At 39.9% G+C, this 23,981-nt stretch overlaps 1 protein-coding gene across 2 annotated transcripts in view; it reads right to left on the reverse strand.

Annotated features, from left to right (window-relative positions):
* Window positions 1-20,046: 20,046 nt before the first annotated feature.
* GALC (galactosylceramidase) overlaps window positions 20,047-23,981 on the reverse strand; it is a 31,335-nt gene continuing 27,400 nt past the window's right edge. For both annotated transcript variants that reach the window (XM_063399117.1, XM_063399118.1), the window contains exon 17: window positions 20,047-22,607. In XM_063399117.1, the coding sequence (XP_063255187.1) occupies window positions 22,464-22,607 (144 nt within the window). In that variant the 3' untranslated portion in view covers window positions 20,047-22,463. The remainder of the gene's footprint in view (window positions 22,608-23,981) is intronic.

Consider the following 23,981-nt stretch of genomic DNA (forward strand, 5'->3'; position numbering starts at 1 on the left):
ATGGACATGATGAATGCCCATCTGCTTCCTCTGGTCCCTGCATGCAGAACTGGGATCTGCTCCAGCTGAGCCTGGAGCCTGACCTCTCAGTGAGAGGCTCCAGTTGAATCACAAGCTACAGAGCACTGGCCTGTAGAAAATCTCAGCCTGCAGTTCCACTGGGCTGTTTTTCAGGACCCTTCGTGATGCTCTCTTCTACCTCACTGGTAACTGCACTATGACAAGCTGGCTTAAAGGCTATGGGCAACTGGGCTGCATCAGGCTTTTGGTTACTCACATATAAAACCAACAGCCACCAGTTTGGTGAGCTGCATAATCTACAGAACAGCATAGCAAGATCAAACACAATTTCTGAGTGCTAACAGCGAGTTCAAAAATTTGACTACCCACTGTGTGACAAAGGAGCTGAGACTCCTGCCTAGTTCCTTATACTTTAAATTCTTCCTGGATATTCTTATCTATATCAAAAAGAGTCTTAAGTTCCTGCTGGATTCTGAACAAATACAACCTCCTATTTAGATCAAGAATAAAGCAAAAAGAATTATAATTTAGAACAGACATCTCTCTTCCCCCAATCCTTTGACTGAGAAAGGAGAGAGCAGCAGACATACACCAGTGCCAGACACACCAGAATGTGATCCATATGGGGATAGATCCAGGGACTGGAATGGAGAGGAAATATAATGTGAGCCAAATCCTCAGCCAGGGAAGTGCTACCTACATCTGTATCATTCTTATGAGGGAAATGCAGCCTAAGAGATTATTTTCCATACAGCAGATGGAATAATTTTTATGGAAGATACTATGCTTTAGGGATGACATTACTAAAAGAAGCCATCACACATTTTTAGTTCCCTTTCCCTCACTGCTTTTGTTGCTAAAGGTTACCAGATGAATGTGAAGTAGCCCCAAGCAGGACCACTAAATACACAACCAAAATTAATTCCACCTTTTTGAGTGGAAAAGAAAAAGATTCAAAATCAGGATTGCAGATATGGCAGATGTGACTACACAAATCAACAGGTAATCTGTCACACTGAGAACATCCTCAAAGACTTCAGCTGATATCAGAATTATCCGGACAGCTCTGATTACAAGCCTTGTAAGCAGTGTGAAGTAGACCACCATATCAATGCCAATATTTGAATTCTAGTTCAGTCTCCCAATAAAGCTGATCTCATTTTAGACTGGGAATTTTCACATGGGAAAAAGGGAAGATAGATGTTCCTGGGCTGGTAACTTCCATTGATTGTTTCCATTTAACAGTGTGAAAATCAGTCAAACAGCAACAAAAGATTTCCTTTTCATGGTTTTCCTGCAGCTGAAAAATTACTTCTTCCAAGTAGGATGTCCAGCAGATTAAAAAACAGTATAAAGTTTCCCACAGTCACAGATAATATTTATATTGTTAACTATCAGAGCAGAGAGACCACTGAACAGGGGTACATGTGTCATGATTAGGGCTGGGCCATATGATGGTTATCAGTGAGGTCGTGAGGAGGGAAAGAGAAAGGTGCTATAGTCAAGCTCCCAGAGGTGAGAGAATCCTGAATGGTGACTGTTGCTATGGTTTTCGGACGGCACAGAAATAACAACATGACTCTCCATGATGGTAAAGATGAGAGCAAACTTTATTCTTCTAAATTCTACTTTTATAGAGTAGTTCGGTACAAAGAACATGATTGGTTATTCAGCGTCTACACTCTTCTGTAAATATTTCTTTCCAGTAAACATGTTGGAAAAACACCACCTGCAGATAGTTTCTCACTTCCCAAGGTTTGTTTGAATTCCTCTTTAAGATTTCTCAGGCTAACATGAGAAAGTTGTTCGCCTGCCTTTCACACAGACAGTAGCAGAGCCTGAAGCCTAAATTCAGACCAATGTCAGGCCCACAGGTGACTTCATTTGCAGGCTCACATTTGGCCCTTTCCTGTATCAGTCTCATGATGGAGTCCCAGAGCCGAAGTCCTCCCTCTGCTCTGCAGTTGGGCTCCCTGCTCAACCTACCCCAGACTTCTGCCCCACCTGCCCTTAGATCAGAGAGCTGCCCCACAGCACCCTGAGAGTCACAGAGGGTTCATAGGTGCAATCACACTGCATGGCTGTGGCTGGAGCACATTTCATGAGAATACCAAGTAGGTGAGTAATCAGTCACTTGAAAGAAATACAAGCCAATGGAGAATGCTCAGAGAGATTCAGAATTGCAGTTTAAAGCCATAATTACTTGTGCCCTGGGCATGGAAAATGAATTATTGCCTTCCTCTTGCAGCACTCTTTTGTACATATTAGAAAATCAAACAGCCACACATTAATTTTTTTTCTCACAACCCATGTTTCTCTAGGCTTTTGATTATTCTCATTGCTTTTCAATTACATGCACTTATTTCTTTGGAAATGTGCAATTTACACTAATAATAAGCAGAAGATCTCTTACCTCTTCAGTTAGAACTGGGATGACCAAACACTCCAAACTGAAGAAAGATAACAGCTCTCAAAAAAGACTGACTTTGCTACTTAGACTACAGATTTTAAGGGTGGGAACTGTTTCTAGTGTCAGTGGATATAATGATACATAAAAAAACCATCTCTGGACACTTCTCTTGAGCTACTACATAAAACAATTCATCTGACAGAGAGAAAGCCACATGAGAACTCTCTAAATAAGGAAAAACTATGAGATATTTTACTTAGAGCCATGGAATGGAATGGAATGGAATGGAATGGAATGGAATGGAATGGAATGGAATGGAATGGAATGGAATGGAATGGAATAGAATAGAATAGAATAGAATAGAATAGAATAGAATAGAATAGAATAGAATAGAATAGAATAGAATAGAATAGAATAGAATAGAATAGAATAGAATAGAATAGAATAGATTGTTTCAGTTGGAAGGGATCTCAGATTATAACAGAATATTTCATTTGGAAGCTACCTACAATAATCATCTAGTCCAACTCTCTAACCAATTCAGGGCCAATAGAAAGTTAAATTATTAAGGGTATTGTCCAAACACCTCTAAAATACTGTCAGGCTTAAGGCTCCAAACTCCTGAATTGTGGGGCCAATGATGCTCACACTTCAGACAGATGATATAAGATCTGTCTGTAAGAAGATGCAACCCCTAAAGCACTTCCTGTCTTCATAGCCCTATGTGTGTGCTCACCACTCTGGAAATGAGTCCCTTGCCTAAATCCAAAGTGGCACATGCCTGGCATACAGATGTCCTTAAAGATACATTTAAACCCTATCTTTAACTTATAAAAGCTGTTACCACCTCCACTATTCTAAACCCTTCCCCACAAGGCACTGAACTGGCTCTCAGGCAAGATGAGTGAAACCAGATGTCTGCTTTGCCCTGCATACTAACACTGCTTCTGAGACAAAAACACTGCAAGCACTATCAAAACAAACACCTCTGAGCGCCTGTCATGCCGTGTGCTGTCCTACAAGCTTCTTTGCATTTGCAGGGACCTGGAGAAGCCAGGGAAACAGTGTGTTTCCTCCCCAGTGCTTCCCTCCTCTCTTCAGATTTAATGACAATAGTAATTCACTGTGAGCGTGTACAAGCACACAGGTTAAAAAACCTTGGAACATTAATCGCTGCAGAGAAGTAAATTTTTTGGATGATATTATAAACCAGACTATATTCTTTATTCTTATTAAGTTACAAATCTTCTACATTCTCCTTTCCTACTCTCCAACCTCCTTCGTGCTGCCCCTACACCAGACTGACACCGGAAGTAAAGGGGGAGAACAAAATAAAATTTCTAAAATGAACTCAGAAAGTACATTGCATTGCTGCAAAGCACATTTTGCAGAGAGCACTGAAAGCAATTTGAAGCACAGGCAAAAAAAACCCCTCCTAAATCATGGCAATGAAATACAAATATTCATCACTGGGTGATTATATACATGACATGTCAAAAATGAGCTGAAAAATTACATTCAGAAGCAGCTTCACAATAACTCTGACCTTTTCTCTATTACTGCATTAGATAATTATCAGACCAGGAAAACCATCAAGTAACACACAAAGGAGGCAATGCCAGGCTCACAGCTCTTTGCTTTTTACTTCATTGGGTTGTCTGAATTCAGTCAGTTATTATTCAGCAAACAGAAATCACCAGTTGCAGGCTAAAGGATAATATTCTGCCAGTGCATAGCCCACAGCAAGTGAAAATATCAGCAGAAGGAACGTGTATCTTTACTGTGAAACTGATTACCAGTTCTTAATAGAGCTGGGAATATACTGAAGACACAGTACATATATCCTGTATAGCAGTTAGCATGTCATGCAGATTGTTGTGGAAACGCACTGTCATTTGCATGGAAATTCTTAGAAAGTCCAAGGAGTCACTTGCAAAAAGCAACAACAGTTAAATCCTTACATCTCAACACCTGAATTAAGTATGAATCTCCCAAGATAACCTTTTGATATCAAAGAAAGGATGCACGCCTGTAAAAGGGAGAGATGAGAGACCAGTAAAGAGATTTACTTTTGTTTCAGGCCCCCAAATATCAGAACATGAAGTTCTGATACCTTGTGACTAGCAAAGGAAAATGTGACATTTTGAGGATACTTTGGGGTAAGAAAGGTGATGGAAGGCTGACGGTGATTGACTTAGACAAGTACTACACATAAGGCAAATAGTTACTGTTTGATTAATAAAGCAATAGCTCAGGCCCTGAAATAAAACCGAGCTGTCACATGCTCATTTTGTGGAGAAAAACTGAGTCAATAATAGCTTCGGGGGCTGGAGAGTTCAGTGAGGAGTAAGAGCAGGACAGACCGACCCAGAGGGCTGTCTGGAAATGAACCCGCAGAGCCAGCTCAGATCTGATGGCCAGCAGGAGGGCGAGGACACGATGTTTCTCTTCACAAGGAGTATGTGAAAAAGGTTAGTGTTGAACACTGTTTTAATAGAGGGAGAGCTGGAAGGTGTGGATTTGACATTTCTGAGTATAAAGCTGGGAAAAGAAGATTTCTTTGGGACAGCCAGTGGGCATTTCAGGCAGTGAGAGCTAAACGTTTCACAAGCCCATCGGGTAAATACTTTAAAGAAAAATTACACAATAAATGTGGCATTTTATAGCCTCAGCTAATGAGCAGGCTTCAGTACTTACTGCTCTAACATAATTGAAAAGAAGAGCACTACTTAACCTATTTCTCATGAATGTAGGTGTTTTACCCTCAAGTTTAATCTCCTTCTCTCACTTATTCCACTTGTGATCAGCCAACAGTATTTCTCCCTTTGCAAGGCTGCTGAATTCTGTCTTCTGTAAAAAGAAGGACTATGGAATAACTCTCTGGGATTTACATCTGTTCCTTGTTTTTGATGGGTAACACCAAGTCCCAGTGACTTTTTCCCCTCTCTTCTATGTCAATATAAAACACATGTACTGCTTTTACAAAACCTATCGAAAGTAAAAAAAAAATATTTTCCTACAGATTTTTCAATAGTCCTATTTAGAATAAAAATAGATGAATAGGCAGAATAGACAAGGTAAAGGAGACAAAAGTGCAAGGCATCAGTCTGCTGAAATATAGTAGAGTTGCTACAGCTTGACAAGGACTGAGGTGCTGTTCATCCCAAATCTCTTCCTCAAATCCACAAGCTGTGAATGTTCAGTCTATATATTTAATTAATCCTACAATTATCTCCTGAATCAAATTTGACCAAATTTTTCAAAGCTCCCAAGATTTCCCTATCAGTCTGACATTACAGAGCAGAACAGCAACTGCTGCTCAATTCCAGTAAAAGGGAGGCTAAAAACACTCTTGAGAAAAAGTGTCTTGATGAGGAAATCCTGAAAATGAAGAAAGCTTTAATAGAGAACCAGACCTTACCTCTTCAATTATGACTGTTTTACAACCACTGCTCATCCTTTCCTTAGCCCTTTTCTTGAAGGAAATCTCCAGCTAAACCAGAAAACCTAATCTTAACGTTCCCAGCATTGAAAGGGATGGAAAAAAAATCAGGGAAAATTTTACTTTTTTTTTTTTTCTTGATGGAAACCTTTCATTTCTGCCCTCAGATAAAGATATGAAAAAGAGGAGAAACTTCATTCTGCAGCTCACCCTTACAGTCCTGACTAAATAATAGAGTTAAAGATTCTATAGCAAAAGGATAAGGATAGAGAAGGTGCATATTATTTTTCTCCCCCTGTCCTGAGTCACCTGTTCTGTCATGGAGAGAAAGTGAGATTGTTTCACTCTAAAGTGGGTGGGTTGTTTCTGTAGTTTGGAATGAAGCTTCACAAAGAATTAAGTGCATATCAAACTTGTAATCCCACCACTCTGTATGAAAGGGGCCCTGCTCACCACACCCATTGCTGGAACACAGCCACACCACAGAGATAATGATGAAGAAGAAGATTGTGTGCCCATGAACAGCCATGATCAGTCATGATTGTGTACCCATGATCAACCAGAGCAGGTAAACAGAGCACAGTGAACTATTACAGGTTACAGGGCTCAGAGCCTGAGTGTTGCAAAGCCTGACACTGACTAATCAAATCATGAGCACTTATCTAATACCAAATCTGACAGACAGTTATTGAGGAGACACCTTGCATCCTAACATCTCTGTGTACCTTTGGCTGGTACATAGGCCAGTGAGAGAAATCTCCTACTCAGTGGCCTACAGCATCCTGGTTTTCCCTCACAGGCTTCCTGCCCAAGCTCTGACCAGCTTATGAACACTGATGGCCTCAGGGTGCCCAAGTGATGGTGCTCCAGACATGTTCTGAGACAGCCAAAGGCACCTGCTTTCTCCCTCAGATGGCTCCAGAAGATCACAGGAGAAACTGTGGTTCTGCTGCACTATACAAGGAAAGCCATTCTATCACTGCCTAAGGAAAAATGGCACTCCTGGAAATACACATTGTTATTCTGGGGAGGTGGTGTTTCTGGTGATTAGTGTTCAAAGAACTCAGCCATTTCACAAAGGAAAGCACAGTCCAGAAAGCATGCTGCCTCAAAGAACCCATTCCTACAGAAGCCAAGATTAGGAGCAGGAAATACAGTCACATCTGCAGAAGTGAAGCAAAAGGAATTTCCTTAAGTGTTGTGCAGAAAGTCTGTGGCCAAGACCAGCTGCTTTGAGATCTGTCAATCCAACAGCTAAGACACAAGGTGCTGCTTCCTTTGTGAGCCCAGTCCTGACAAACCTTTAGCTTGATTTCGAGCCTTTCATTTCACTTCACTTTCACTGCTAAAAGTAGTATTGATCTCCCAGGAGGAAGAAAATATTTCTTTGCCTCTCTGAGGTGCCATGGCAGTTAAGATGGGTATAACTTTTTAGGAAGCTACAGAAATGGAAGGCACTTAGAAGTTCAAAGTAATATTATTATATAGCTCAGAAAATGACACAATATGCTGACAGAAATTATGCAGTATACTGCTTAATAAACTTACAGCCAGCATAGTAAAAATTCTGTCAGTAATAAACTCCTTTCCCAGTTGACTGCAGTCTTGTGTTGCCAGAAATTATCACCTCCTTGCAGGTCCTATAGCACTCCACCTTCATATTCAGTAAAACGGTACCCCAATGACATTGGCAGCCATATGATTTATTATCTGTAGTAATGAAAAATACAAATAATTGACCTTGGAATTCTTGGTCTTACTGCTAAATTGACCCATTAAAAAAGTAATAATATTTTATGTACACTTAGGTGAACATGTTTCCATCTAAGTGAGTACACCATCAAGATGTGGATCTGCCTGCATTTAATATCTTGGCGGTAACCTTTATTCACTTTTACATTTCTCTTCCTTGCTGCCTCAGATGTAACTTACAGTATGTCTTATTACAGAATCACCTGGGCAATCTGTTCTTGTGTCCCTGGCCTACAAAGTAAACAACACATATCCACAAGGCTTAAAAACAATACCAAACAACAATAAACCATTAGATGATATTTGCTCTACTTTTAGCATGGTGTCAGCTTTTCCTATTATTTTAAAAATAGTCATAAATGATGTATTTGTGTACATGAGTGATTTGGGAAGAAAACATGCCACCACATGTTAATGGCCAGTAATGTCCATGGGACCCTTTTGAAAGGCCTCTGATTTACTTCCTGTTAGTCATAAGTGATCTGGATATTGATTATCTGATCAAAAACATTATCTTGTCCACTCAACTGTCAGCACTTTGTAAATGGAGAACAACACAATCTGAGAGTAATTTGTAAATAACAGAGCAAAAGCTGTTCACGTAAACAGATCGATGGACAAATGCATAAAGAGAATGGGGCCTCCTGACAGATTACTCATAAAAACAAGTTATTAGAACTCATTAAATAAGCATTACCACTTTACCAGCTTTAACTATCACACCGCAGCAGATGATGGATTTCAGAAGACATGGCTCAGTAGTCTGAACACAATATATTTGAAGTATTCAAATGTCCATGAACTACTGGTTTGAATCCAGGCATAAGGCATAACATTTTGTCCCTTTATGGATGATAAGCCACATATTGGGTATTTACTGAATGCAGATAAGACTTAGAAAGCAATCTCTACTGTTGGGATAATAACAATCACATATTAGCTTTTCATTAAAGGAAAAGAATTAGTCAACAGTATCCATGGCCAATCTTCACAAGTCCAGCACAAGCATGGTGTGCATGACTCACATCTTTCTTCTCATTACAAAGCTTTGGAGAGTGGCTTTTTATTTTACACAAACCACACATTCCCATTTCTGTGTAGTCCCTTGCCGTGTAACACTGCTCTGAAAGCTTAGTGCAGACCACAGAAGCTACAGGTTCTGACTTTCCATTAGTAACATCACTAATGGAGACAGAGTTAATTTGATATTGCCATCCAAATCAAAAGATGAGCCGTAACACAAATTCATCTGAATTCTCAAACACATCCCACAGTCAAAACAAGGGACACACAGAAATTTATGGGGTGGGGTGCAGTGGGAGGGGAAGAGGGCAGCCCCTAGGACCCTCTGCCAGTCTCTACTCTCTACAAATAACTTCTGTTTCAAAGGCTGTTGATGCTGTGTGGTTTTCAGAGAGACTACAGAAGGGTACAACAACAGAGTGCTTATCACATCCATGGGTGGGACATCCAGATTTAAGAGAAAGCTGCTGTCTGCACCACTTGATTCAAACTCAGTGGGGCAGGCAGTGCTGACCCTATCTGTAAGTAGCCAAAGCAGAGTGCCAGAGTGTGTCTGGTCAAACTGTGTAAGTGGGGACTGCAATTCATCACAGGGTACCAACCATTCAGCCAGAAAGATGCTATCGCCAATGCTAGAGCCATAAATCCTTACCTGAATCCTACCAAAAGCATCATCCTGATGAGATTCCTCTTTTTTGCCTTTGCTATGAGAGAGCTCTCATGACTTGAAACTGGTTCAGAGGAAAATTATTGTGTGAAATACACAAATTCTAAGACCAGCCTGGTTCCTTCTTGCATTAAAATTTGCTTATGGATCCTTAAAAAAAGCACACAAAAATAAATAAAGCAGAACTGATCAAGTCATTTGGCAACAGATATAATTAAGTGGCAAGTGCTTTTCCAACAGTAATGTCTCAAGAATAATACAGATTCATGGTAGTGTGGGAAACATCTAAAATTTTTTGATATATATATAGTGCTGTTACCCTGTGATATGTCTTCTAAGAGTGTGATGACCAAATGCCACAAGGCCTTCTCAGAAATGTAGCACAGACCTAATAAATACATAAATAATCCAACATTTCTTTGACATTTATTGACTTCCCAGGGGCTCACGGAATGTGAAAGACCAGAATTTTAAGCAGTGTTGCCTTGTGTATTTGAAAGGCAAGATGGAAGGACTTTGTTTACCTATAGTCTGAGATGCAGAGAGAATATGAGAAGCTGAAAGTGGAGAAGTAGCTACTGAGCTTGTTCTGAAGCCAGAGATAACATGGGTTTAGATCTCTGACACAGAGAGTAGAGAGCTCATAAATTAAACCTTATCTGTCAGACTAAGCTAGGGTTGATGTTTAACATTAATATTCCATAAAAGAAGAATTTAAGGTCGAGCACAGTTCAAGAGGCCTTCTCATGTCAGAGTACCTGAGATTTCTTCTTTGTCCAGACTATTAAGATATGGATACTGCCATAATCATTCAGTGCAGAACCAGGAAAAAGAGTTTTTACTCCCTACTACTCGACCTCCCTCCCCAGCCCTGTCATCTGTATCAGACAGTGGTAAATGGGAAACATATTTTGCCATTATTCAGATATTTAGTCTTTCTACAAGATGCTTCTTCCAATTGTGGCTTATAAGGCACTCAGTTTGGAAAAGAAGGAATGTACTGAGGAGGATTTTATGAAGCAAAACTAGCTTTATTGGTGATAGCTGATCCAATATTGTGCTGTTTGCTTAAAATGTATTGTTGCTGTAAGCAACACACTGAATTGCAAAACTATAACTACAAATACTTTATATGTCTGTGTGTGTACACATCAGCAACAAAGCAGAGTGCAAAGACATTGGAATAGCTCAAACACTAATTCAGCTATCATGCTTGCAGAGCTTGATTTACTGTTTGTAATAGGGTGTCTTCTCTGTGCTGGAGCTGTCTTAAGCATCATTAAAATACTAAAATTTGTTGCCAGCTAAGAACATACATATGTTTTTACAACAGCTCATCTCAAATATCATAACTCATCTGACAACAGTTGTAAACTAGCATAAGATGAGGCTGAGTCCTGAGTCAAGCCTCACGTATCCCCTCCAAAATAGCAATCAGCCTCAACATTATGGAAAAACAGACTGCCAGTTTAATTTCCAGGAGTAAAGCACAGAGAACAAGGGTCCAGATCCAGAGCCACCAACTCGACAGCCAGGCTGTGTGTTCTGTGTGTTGCTCTAGTGTGAGTGTTTCTTCACTCTAGCTGAAAAATCCTGCTCTGCTCTTCAATGGTAATATGTACTTTTAAAATCAGCATTATGAAGGGCTGCCCTTGTCTACCATGAAATACTCATAGGAAGTCATGCCTGAAGTCACTTGCTTTGATGCTTTTGGTTGAACCTAAGACAGGGAGATGCGTTAGATGCACCCAGGGGATTCAACAAAGAATCACACTAAAAAAGGTTCCTCGTTTTTACGTTCTTATGCTCCTCAACCATAAGAAAATCTGGAAAAATTATCAGACCTTTTATCTCACTTTTTCACTTTTTTTCTATGAAGTAGTGGGGCTTTTCAGTCTGAATTCTTCACCAAGTGAGTTGTAAGGACAAATAACACAAATGAAGCCTAACCAGAAATCCTGGAATGATCTGCAGAAGGGCTCACCATGCCAGCTCCTGCTGAAGGTCACCCTGTCTTCATTCCCCCTGGGAGTTACCTCCACTGCCTCGTTTAAAATGCCCCACAGCTAGCAGAGGGTTGCTCCTCAGCCAGCCACTCCCAGGAACCCCACATGACTCCCTTGGCCCAGGGCTGACACAAGCCCTGCTCTTGGTGCGGTGTTTTTCACATTACAGCCCTCAGGAGCCTGTGCTCCGCCCAGCACAGCCCTCTGAGGCATTGGCATCAGTTCTCTCACTGGAACTCCTCAACCTCACTGCTCTGTGCTCTGCATTACAGCACAGGGCAGCCCAAGCAGCTGGATTTTCACTACTGATGGGCAACCCAGCAGCAGCAGCTCACCAGCAACTGGCAAGAACAGATTTACAACAGCATCTCGCCCGGCTCTTCCTTCTCTCTCAGGAGCTAAAGGCTCTGTCTTTAAAAATTCACTCACTAAATAATGCAGAAAGAGCTCTTCAAAATTACTCAAAACATTGCTAACAGGCTGCTGAGCTGCATGCCTGCACTGGTTGTACAAAGCACAGTCATCCTGGTGTTATCCTGTGGCTGACTGCTCCAAAGATACTTGCAAATAACCACTGTCCTTAAGAGGCCACATGATCTTGGGATCTCTCAGTCTCTTGCATATCCTTCACTTATCCAAGCAAGTTTTTGGTAAGCAATTTGCCTTCAAAGCACTGTGGGTGAAAGGGAAAACCTGTCAAAATTCAGCAACCACATTTCATTCTCACTTTTGCACAAGACACTAAAGTTATAGCAAGGAAAAGCAAAATGAAAACCTGAGATGTTCCTGAAGATCACTTTCTGTCAGAGCAAACAAGGAAAAGAGCCATGACCCAGAAGTACAGAGGACTTAAAGGCCTGTGAAAATAACCAGCACTAAGAAGAATTTCATAAAGAAAATAGACAAAAAAAACACAGATACTATTAAGATTATAAACCAATATTCAAAATTTCTGGTGTTTTTCAGAAATGACATTACCTCTCATTAGACAGAGTTGCATGACACTCCTACTGAAAACTATCTCCTTCTCCCACAGAAACTCACATGAAATACTGGTCTTAGGAGCCAAATAAGACACACAAGCACCAAGTTCCTTAACTGGTGCATTCTCCCCACCCCACAAATTATATACACATCCTCCAAAGAAACAAACCTCATGGATGCCTTAAGTAAAAGTAGGACTACAGAACAGTCCTCACTTCAGTTTCACACATCCTCTAGGTATTGCAATAATCTCTGTCAAAATCAGAAACACTTCTCACTTTGTTTTCCAGAAGACAAGGCATAGCAACACTTTTTCATGTCAGGATCTTGTATCTTTGTTTTAATTTATACAAAGACCTTCCGCTTCCCAGTCCCTGCATACATCCAGGTATGCTCTTTCTAGGATAATGCAAAAGGTACAGAAAGAAAAACAGGGAACCCATAACTAAGGGTTTCCCTGAGTGAGGTCTTGCTGAAGAAGCTGAGCTGAGACAGCCCATACTGATGTGCAGAGCTGAGCTGCCTGACTGGGGGGGTCTGTGAGGGACAGGGAAGGACGTCACCTCAGGAAGCCTGGGGCTTAATCCAGAGTGAAAGCAAATAGCTGGCTATTAACCTGCAGCACATAAAGCTTTTGAAAACCTGGCTTGAGGGAGTGAATTGCTTTCCCAGTAATCACTGCTCATTTACCTCTCCCATATTTCAGATTATGATGTTCTGAGACACTTGATAATGGATAGACCCATCCTCCCTTGTTTTCACACTGTTGACCTCTTTCTTTTCATAAGTTGCTCAATCACCCCAAAGTCAGCCAGTTCCAATTTCAGATGTGACCTTTGTGTCCCCCCTTCACATGTTTACAGGGCTACTGCCTTTCCTTGTCTCCAGGCCCCTTTGAGCAAATAACTGCCTTGTTCAAGTCCAAGCTGGATGAAAATTCCTCTCAGTACAAATATGCTGCTTCTTTCTCACTGTGTCTCCATTCCTTGCAGCTGCCCAAGCTATCAATTTCATATTTTAAAACTTCAGCAGAAAACATGAGCCCCACACCTCAGAAAACCTCAGACTGCTGGGAAATAACCATCTTGCAGCTGTACACTGTAAAAATCTCCTGCACAGCATTCTCCTTTGCTCAAGTGTGGGGTTTCACCCTGTGATCCCACCTGTGCACGAGCACAGCTCTCCCAGACAGTCTTGGAGCACACACAGCTGCACACTGCTCTCAGGGAGACCTTCTGATAGTGGGGCTGTGGCATGTTGGAAGATTTTAGGATATAGCAGAGAAGAGCAAACTCATTGTACTCTAAAAATAATCATTGAAGATCCTTTCTTAGCTTGAACACGAGTTAAAAATTACCAAGACTCACACAAAAGCTGTACCACTGGCAGCAATTGGAAATTGGCTTTTTCTTCATTTAACGATGAAGAAATTTGTTTTGATCCAGACAAACCACTGTAGGTAATAGATGCTTTACAAAGCATTTGGGTTTTATAGGTTAATCTGCTTTAAGGAGATGCCAAATTATTAAAGGAGGAATTAGTATTCCTTGTAAGGGAAGACTTGAATTTTGTGCACAGAAGGCAGCCCGTAGACTCAGCCTTATCTTTCTTCTCAAGTAAAGCTGCCTTTATTCCTTGTTTTTCATGGCTCAGAGAGGCTGGCCCCAAAGCCAGCGAGACAGCTATCCTCTTAGCCATGCTTCCACTGCCATCTAGTGCCTCCTGCACAGACTGCAAGGGCCTCTTCTGCTTTACGAACTTGTCACAAAAGATAAAAAGTCCTAAGGTTCATGTCAAACCTCAATTTTTCATTCGGAAACCAATCTTTGTGATACCACTATAGATTTTTTTTTTCTGAGAACAGATCAGACTTGCTGTAATGAGGTGGGATTTTTTTTCAGCCTGAAGTATGAGCTACCCCTCCTGACTGTCTGGACTGAGTGGTGATTTCAAATACCGTGTCAGTCACACTCAGTGAACTGGAATAGCATTGCTGTTTATCTGGTTTTGGTTAGGACTGAGAGACTTTTCACAGGGACTTGGGTCTCCAGAGGAGAAGAAGTAGCCATAATCACACAACCATATGAGCACTACTCATTAGCTTCAGAAAAACAACACTGAGGAAAGGTGACTGCAGATCAAAAAGTGAATTTGGCCTTGTTTTTCTCTCAGACTGTTCTGTTCTTTTAGAACAGAAAGGGTACAACTTATATAATCTTTTTTCAGAAAAAAAAAAAAACAAAAACAAAAACAGAGAGACTGGACATGAGAGCATATTATGGACTCAGGTTTTTATAGATGCAGTAACATTCCTCCCACCTTTTTAAGTCGTGTTAAATATGCAGGGACTGATCGACTCTGAGAAGACACTACGTAAGATTTACATCATTCCACCATGTGTTTCTATACTGAACAAAGCCAGTTCCAACCTATCCTCCTCATCTCCCTTCTACTGGCTCCACTAGAAAGGCAACTCTGTGAAGTAGAGCATGTTCCCTTACCTTTTCAAGGAGATCTCCTTGGAGGTAATGGGCAGCTCTTAGTGATGGTTCAGCTCACTGACTCCACCACTCTTGCCTGTTTTTTCTCAACTGTGGGACAGTCGGACTGTGAACCCACAGGATTCCAAAGTACACAGAAACAACGGACTTCTTTCCAAAACTTTGTGAAGAGACCCCCACTCATAGTGTGACTATCATCAGAGGTAGAGCATTTTTCCTGTTCTATGCAGACATGAAGAATAAAAAAGGCAGCATGTTCAGTGGCAGATTCAAATGAAAATAAAGTCATCCCTTCCAGTCCCCCAACACCGCTAGCGCAGAGCTGAGGCACACCACCAGTGGCTTGTTCTCAGAGGGCAGTCATTTCCTCACAATTTCAACAGGAGGTGACACTGAGCTTTTAATCAGCGTTGTCCCCACTAATGCATTAAGTCTTTGTAGGAAGGAAGTTAAAGCAGCAGTTCTGTTTCAGATCTACTAAACAAGGGTGCCCAGTGCCATGGTATCCCTTTGTGTTTCCTCATGAGGAAACTGAGGCATGTGAAGTGAACCCAGAACAATGTTAGGATGTACTCCAGACCTCCCCCCACCACTCACTTAAAGCTGTGGTAACTGTTGTGAATTTAAAAGCTATTTAAAAACCCAGGACTATACACAGTGCTCCATAATCCCTTAAAACTAGAAGAGTACATTTTGAAAACTCAGTACAGGTAATTCATTACATTCTGATTTCAGAGCACTGTTCCAACAGACAGAAACCTAAACAGAAAGTCTCTAGAGGATCAGAAAAATGCAGCACACAGCACACCTTTCACTCATGTGCAGTAGAGGACACTGGTAATATTTGAATGGTGCTGAGGTCCTTGCAGATTAAAGCGGGATGTGGCCCATCATCTTTTGAAGTTGTAGAAATGCAGAGAAAAAGACATTTCAGTTACAAAATGCAAGGCTAAAAGATCAAAGGGCAGAAAACACCACCACACTTAAAATCAGCATATTACTGTAGAATAAACTAGCTACTTTTTCAGAGAATCTGCCTCCTGAAATGACTTAGTATGAATAACTAACCCCAGCAGATGTCTTCAAAGGTATCTGAGGATGCAGTATATGCTCATCAGGGAGGTTGCTGAACACAGAATTACTGTAATCAGGTTTTGATGTAATAAAAGCAACCAAACACCCTTTCTGCATCAGGTGTCTTGAAGAAAAAATAAAAAATTAATTTAAAAAAAAGTTCAAAGGAAAAGAAAGAAAATCCTCCAGACTATTATTATATTCCGGTGCCCTGATTGTATAATAAAAGTGATCAAAACCTGCCTGACTTTCAGTAGGTTAAGTTCCACAGAGAAGGTACAGAAGATTGGCATCAATCATTCCCAAGTCACCATGTCACATACAAGAAAAACACCCACCTTCAACAACTGAGGATGTTATCTAGGTACCCACCCTACATGGCACTGGCGAGCATGTGGGAGAAAGGAAAAGTACAGGTAAGGTGACTTGTGCCATGGGGGCTAAAACAGCACAAGAAATTTGAGATGCCTACATGGCCCTTCTGATGCCTCCTTGCAGAGCCTGGTTTAGATGAATTTTATTTACTATAAAAATCAAGTGAAGTGAAAATATTCATATTCAGCAAAAGAAAAATATAATGAGCTGCAATACAGAGGTAAAAAGATTCAATTGTTCAAAAGATGAAGCTGTTGAGTTTTCATGTGTGTAAGTATTTGTTTGAGAAGGATGACAGATATCTCTAAGTATTTACCATTTTAAAAGTGCAAACAGAAAAGGAGCATGAAACCAAGGTATGTACTGAATGTGTTTACATATGGGGATGCTGGAATTTTTGTTGTGGAGATCTACAAGAACTAATATTTAGAAAAAAATATTTATATCATACTATGGTATTTGAAATTAGTCTCCCACGTGAAATAACACCATAAGAGAAACTCCCACTGGCTTGGGCAGTGGGTGTTCTCAGTTGATACATCTGTATGAAAGCATTCATGTAATCAAAGTATTTTCTCTCTCAAGATAGAATCACAGGCGTTTCATAAAGGACTCAATCCATCCCACAAGTAAATACTAGAGCTCAATACATACAAGATACATTCTGCAGTATCAACCTTGCTTTTATTATGAATTCGGAAAAAAAGCTGATGTCCCTGCATTCCTTACACAGATCATAAACGAAAGCAGTGATGCTGTTTCTTTCAAAATCCATAGAATAGCCACCTACAAAAGCGAAGTGGGAGCTCTCTCACCCTTTCGTTTCAGCACTCTACTGAGACAGGCCCTAAAAATGTACAGCCTATCTAGCAAGGAGATGGGCTGAATGATCAACAGGGTATTCTCAGCTTCCTCCTTCTGGTACAGGCTTGCCCTGCTGCACTGAGCATGTTTTGTATAGTGCTGGCAAAACAATTCATTTAGGATGAAGTATCAGCTGGGCTGCAAGAAAGAAAATCAAGCTGAACCATTAAACAGCAATCTTAGACTGAATAGGAAATAGGCAGCTTATGCCAGAGACATTGTGCATCCCAGTGAAGCTTTACAGATCTCTGCACCAAGCCATTCGTGTGCACCTCTGTTCAGCACAAAACCTGCCTGGTCTCTTGCCAGTGAGCACTACCATTTATTGCTGCCGCTACAAGAGCAGTCAGACCAGAAGGGAATATGGACATCCTTAACAGGATTTGCAGCTAGCCATTGCCAGCCCCTCTTTCAAACCACTCCATTAACACTACATAATCAAGCTAAGAGGCTACAGAGGCTCTCCAGTGTGATATCAGATTGGCCAATGTACACAAAACTTCCCAAAAACTTGGAAGAGGGGTGGCAGTAACAGAGAAATATTTGCCGTTTGCATAAAGCTCTGCTGCTATGCTCACAGGGAAGGAACCTTCTGCAACCACGAGCAGGACTGATTCACATATCACAGATGTGTCTCTCAGCTGCACAAGCTATTCTCATGTTTTCTAACCTTTTCTGATCCTACTGTTTTTGGGAAACAGCAGTGTCTATAATTAGCTAACCAACAGTTGCTTTTTAGCAACAATGAAGTCTTTTATTCTCTACAGGCTTTTTAACTGAATCATTGTCCATGGAAAATAACAAGGAAGATGGCTGTATTTTCCAGCAGAAACTGAACAAAGGAAGCCAAGTTAAATCCAGATTGTTCTTTGCTTTTCCCTGTACTATTTGGGAACATGTATGCAGTTTGGGGGTTTTTTGTTGGTGATGCCTTTTTGGTTTTTTAATAGTAATTCTGGTGTTACCTCCTCTGCTTTAGACCATGAAGACTCCCAGACCATGGCTGAATAACATTAGAATATTATTACACACTAGGTTCAGCTTCCTCTTACATACCCTCAAGTTAATGCTGTACTGAGCCCCCTCTACTACACTACTGTCTTTGAAATGCATCTGTGAGCACGGAAAACCAAAAATTACTGTTTTCCTGCACTAAGTGAAGTCTAACTCAGTCAGGTACACTTGATACCAACAGAAAAGGCATTTAAAAAATAAAAAGTCAACACTCCAATACTTTTAGGATACTTTCATCTCTGTTTTCCAGAGACATGTCTAGGTTTAGCCAGGGGTACACAAAAGTAGGAGTTAGGTTTAATGCACTCATTGCACAGTTACCAGGAGCCCCTGACAAAACTGGTGTTGGGTTGTGTGTCTGTTTCTAACCTTATCCAAACATAATTCCTTCAGAGGAAAAACACAGTTTCACAGTTGTTTGTCTTAGCCACTATGAAAACCACAGAGAAGTATCTTGGCACACAGCAAAAGCCTGGCAACAGTGCTGCAGCACACATTTTCCTCTGCTCAATTACTAGTAGGCATTTGGGGCTTTTTTTAGAACACAAGTTCCAGAAACACACCCTTATTGTTTCAGCGACACTTGGGCATAAATGGAAGGAGCACAGCAAAAGGAATTTGCTCAGGCTGACTTTTCAATGCATATAACTCTCAGAATTCTAAAAAAGCTACCTGATGATTCCACTACCAGCCTAGGAAGTCTTCAAAACTAGAGGGTTTTTACAACCTGCCTGTCTGCCACTCCCAGCATGTGCTAGGCTTGTATGAATGTAGTACTTACAAAGGGTTTTAAAACAAACAAAAACAAACAAAACCAAAAACCAAAACAAACAAAAACCCACACACAAAAAATAAACAAAAAAAGACCAAAACATCAGAGAGGATAATAAAATCTCCAAACACTGTCCCTCTTTGTCCACAATGTCGAAATCATCAGACAGCTATAATTATGATGGTTAATTTCATAATACCCACTCCTCTCCAGAAAATGAACTCTGGATGGAAACTTCAGAATGAAACCAAAGACAATTTATTAAGTGAAAACAAACAACCTGCTCCTACAGTGCAGTAACATTGATTCTATAAGGCAGAAGCAAACCACTACCACTCTGAAGCAAATCTGGAAGTAGAAATTTATTTTTGATACAGATACAAGGAGGCAGCTGCAAAAGGAGCCTAAAGTAAGAGCCTCCTGTAATTTTAAAGCAAAGGAGTCCTAGTGTTCTGCAGGAGCTTGAAAATCCCAAGAACTGCTCATGTCTAACCTCAATGGTGGGGTGGCAGAGAAGGGACAAAATTGATTTTGATGTTTGTGTAGGTGCTAGTACATACCTGGTTATTGGAAGGCAGTAATTCCAGGATAAGTCATATCTACTGGCATGATGGACAGGAAAACATAACTAGCTCTATGGAATTTCTCCCTTCCTTGTAAAATCAAACCCTAAAATTTAGCTTAAAAAGATAAAAAATAGTGTGAAGATAGATTTGGAAGGATATTCGAAACAAAAAAGTCTTTAAACCATAGAAGACCATCCTTACAATACTGTCTATTTCCAAACCTAGAAACTGACTTTCAGCTAAGTCTCACAAGACCTTAATACTCAGCAGTTTTGCATCATTGGTCCTCAAATACAATTTAATTCCCTTCACTAAATGAAAAAAAAATCCAAATCAAAAAATCAGAAAGAAGCAAAATGTATATTGACTGCTATAAGAAAATCATTCAATCAATAGCACAGTCCTAATGCATATGGATTTTGAGATATTTTTAATAAGGACTGGTTTGCTATACTCTTCCAATCCAATTAAGCTAATGCCAAGCATATTTATCAGAAATCACAATGGAAAAATTGTCAGCTTTCTTGCTGGAGAAAACCAAGACCCATTTTACAGAAGCATTCTGCACAAATAAATGTTTTTAAGTGTTTTATTTGTCCATTTGGAATGATTAGCATTTATAATCAACAACATAAATCCACCCCTCAGTGAAAAACCCGACAGCTTGTTATTGCCAAACATATTACAGTCTACCGAAGGGTGAAGAATTACAGACATATAAAGATGAATAACATTATGTCACCATTAAATCACTTACTCTGTTCATAACACTTTAATCCTCAAACATTGTAAATTAAGATTAGGAAAAAACAATCAACATTTCCAGTGATAAAATACATTGTGTTTAGTACACAATACATTGTGTTTAGTACACAATACAACAGTACAGCTTATCACACTAGTGCATTAGGTTAAAATGGACAGCTCCTTTGGAACATCTGCATCATTGCTGATCTCTCTCTGCTTCTGTAGTCACAGAAGTCTCCACGGAGCATCCAACTACAAAAATCCATCACAGCTAAAATAAATTTATTCTGAGATTATTATACTCCTAGTACTTGAACACAAGGACCTAAAATCAGATTCCTTTGCATGTGGAGTGACCAGTGACATGCCTTAGGAAACCAAGCAAGTAATGAACACATCTGCATCCATACTTGAAAATGACATGGAAAATTGCCTTTCATTTTTCACCCACTTAAGTAAACAGTTACTTAACATTTGGAAGCCTTCTACTAGAGTTGTAAAGTTTAGTGGTTTAAAGCATTTTTCAAGGTTACTGCCATGTATGAAATTTCCAAGTATGAATAAGTAGTATCAATATAGCAGCTAAAAGACACAACATTTTTACTTACTAGAAATGGAATTTTAAAAACTCTTCTCCAAAAATGAAAATAGAAGATCAACTTTATAAAAATTTTCCAGGAATTATCTGTATAACATTAACTTCATATTAGATAACAACTTCAAAGACTGAAGTTAACAATTACTGGAATCAGCCTTCAAAATAAAGGGGATCAGAAGAATAATCTTTATAAATCAAAGTACACTGCAAATCTTTTTCTCCAGATGTTGCCTGCTCATATAGCTACTAGAGCCCTATCAAGTATGTGGAACAATTTGCTTGTCAATTAAACAGGATGTGAATGAGAAAAGTAGATGGACACAGGAGGCAGGTTTCATCATGGGAATAGACACCATCTTCATTCAAACTGACCAATAACAAACAAGAAAAATTCTGGAGCCAGTTGAACTGTAAATGTGTGTGAGGAAAAACCCATTCAGTACCTCATATTCTCAATTAATTGTTCTCCATTCCCAAGGATCTGAATTACCCTCTGAACTTCACTCCACGATAGCTAGGAAAAGTTTAAAAACAGACATTCTTGTGTCATAGACCACTGCTTGGCACACTAAACAATTCCCTCTGTGTCCACCTACTGTCAATTACCCTATGATTGGACTGCGAACTCTTAAAGGCAAAGACTGATTTTTTTTTTAATTTCTTTTATACCAGGAAGTGATACTATTCATATCTCCTCTGTCACAGTAATATAATAAACTGAATATCATTGTTAAGATTTAATTATTTTCTATTCAAAGCTCTAAATCGATCAAAAGAGAAAGATGTTTGCCCAAGTTTCTAGGAACAAAAGGCCAGTTTCCACATGTGACCTGAGATGAAAACAGCCATGATGCAATGTTTTTACTCTTTGCACTATGCAAAAACCCCTACAATATTATCATCAACAAACTAAGTTATGGTATCCTTTCATCCATTTCAACCCTTTCAGTGGAAAGAGGAGGTAGATTAGAAATAAGCCACATCCTGCACTCCCTGATCAGTCATAAGGCACATTTCCCTTCCACTGAAAATAGGATATATTTTAGGGCTGGCAACAAAAGTTGAAAGAAGTAATCAAATGCACTTGGAGTACTGTAATGTCTAGTCACAGACTGTAGCAAAAAAACAGACAAAACATCTTTTTTTTATGATAGGAAATCTAGGTACTTTATCCACATGAAATTTGAGAATGATAGACCTACAAAAGTATGAGGCCCACTGGCTCATAAGGCTTACTGGCATTTAATTCTTTCTTTCACAGTGAAAGCAATGGACATAATAGTGGAAGTGTTAAAAAACACAGCTTAACACGCATCTGTCTTCTGTTAACTTCTTAAGTTATCTTAGAAGTGAGCTGGTAAGTTGTTATTAAAAGATATTTAAATCCAAGAATTTGTTTTCATCATTACCCTGAACTAAAATTTATCCCCCAAAACTGAAGGGCAAAAATCCCACAGCAACAGGGGACGATAAAGCTACAATCATGTTGATATCTACTCAAGTAAACCTTTAACTAATAACACGGACCGAATCCAGACTCTTTGCCAAGAGATCAATCACAGTTTAGCACTCAGCTCTCCTCCAAGTTTGACTTGGCTCTTACTCAAAGTAACATGAGAACCAGGTTCTCCAAACGCCAAAGCCACCTCAGCAAGCTTCGACGTGGAAGTTGTCGAACTGTGCCAACTCAAACGAGCGAGTTCCGAGAGCAGCCCAGCCGTTCCCCGGGCTAGAAATGGTGACATTCTCCCAGAGAGGATAACCATTTAACAGTCCTGAGGCAGAGTCGCCCTGTCAAAAAAGCAAAATGTTAGCTTTGTAAAATCCAGGGTCTGTTAGACACTGAGCCTGTTCACATGGGAGACAAGACAAAGCAGAAGGATGTCAAGTCAACTTTCAACTTCATTTCACACATTTTTCATGCAGAGATGCGTCTAAATATTGCATAGAATCTTCTGGTGTCTATCAGTTCAGTGAAACAGATCTAATGCCTTTACAGTGAATACATTAAAGGTTCCTACACTCCCACTCACAGCTTTGCTAACTCGGTGTAGAACCTGAAGAGTAAAATGGTTTTTCTCTTCCCTGTATCAGACTCTTTCAAAACAGTCCGACTTTCTTAAGGTGATACCATACATTTGGCACTGATTCTGCAGAATTAGGCAGAAGTCAAAAGTAAAGAAAGATGTAATTTAGTCATTAAGCTGAAAGAAAGAGGAGAGAGCAGGACTTTCAAGTATCACTCAAGCCACTTCAAGACAGCTATTGAAATTAAAAGCAGCTTCAGGAAAAATTACAATTTATCTTTTGTGTATTCCACTAAACAGTATTTAGAAAAAAGTATTTCAGTTTACTTGTATTTCTTCATCTGAAAGACAATTATAGATACTCGTAAAAGCAAAAAACGTCTTTCAAGGAATCAGTGTGAGAACTATTTAAAGATGGCTCTACTTCCCTCATTACATCAAAGGCATACTAGGTACAAAATACTTTAACAACACAGATGGAAGTTTGAAGCATTGTAATTTTGAAATTACCAACACTGTTTTGAGTTTTAAGTGATTAACTTCATCTTCAGTCTTGGCCCATTTTACAAATGGCAAGCACTGTCATAAATATAACTGCACCAAAGCCAAAACTAAACTATATGCATTTCAGTGAATGCCTTAGGTGCAAGTGTCCCTTTGTCTCCGAATGTGATAGTACAAGAGACAAAAAACAGTTTCTATTACTCAGTAGCATTTTAGCATGAGGGACTCAGTGCATCATTTTAAGAGTTACCTTCATTAGTAAATCTCCCCAGCTAGGATTCAAGCTTCCCCACATTTCAAGCCAGTTGCAGTTGCAAATGTTACATTAGAAAAGGGATTCAGCATTCAGAAGAGGAACTTAAAGCCTTTTAGGTACTTGCACCAATGTCACACCCACTGAAGAGCACAGGGGTATATAGAGTACAATCTGGGGCTACTTTCCTCCCCAAGTCACTATGGTCAAAAAAGGGTGGAGTGGGAGGGAAGGGAAAAAATGCAGACAGGCCTCTCACTGACTGCAGCCCATTTATACAGTAACACAATGCCTGCGCTCCTCCATCACAGCAGAGAAGGAACTCACAGTAAAGGACTGGGAAACTTATCTGAGTTTCCCAGTCCTCAACTAGCTCCACAT

This window comes from Prinia subflava, chromosome 5 (assembly GCF_021018805.1).
Source record: "Prinia subflava isolate CZ2003 ecotype Zambia chromosome 5, Cam_Psub_1.2, whole genome shotgun sequence".
Classification (NCBI taxonomy): domain Eukaryota; kingdom Metazoa; phylum Chordata; class Aves; order Passeriformes; family Cisticolidae; genus Prinia; species Prinia subflava.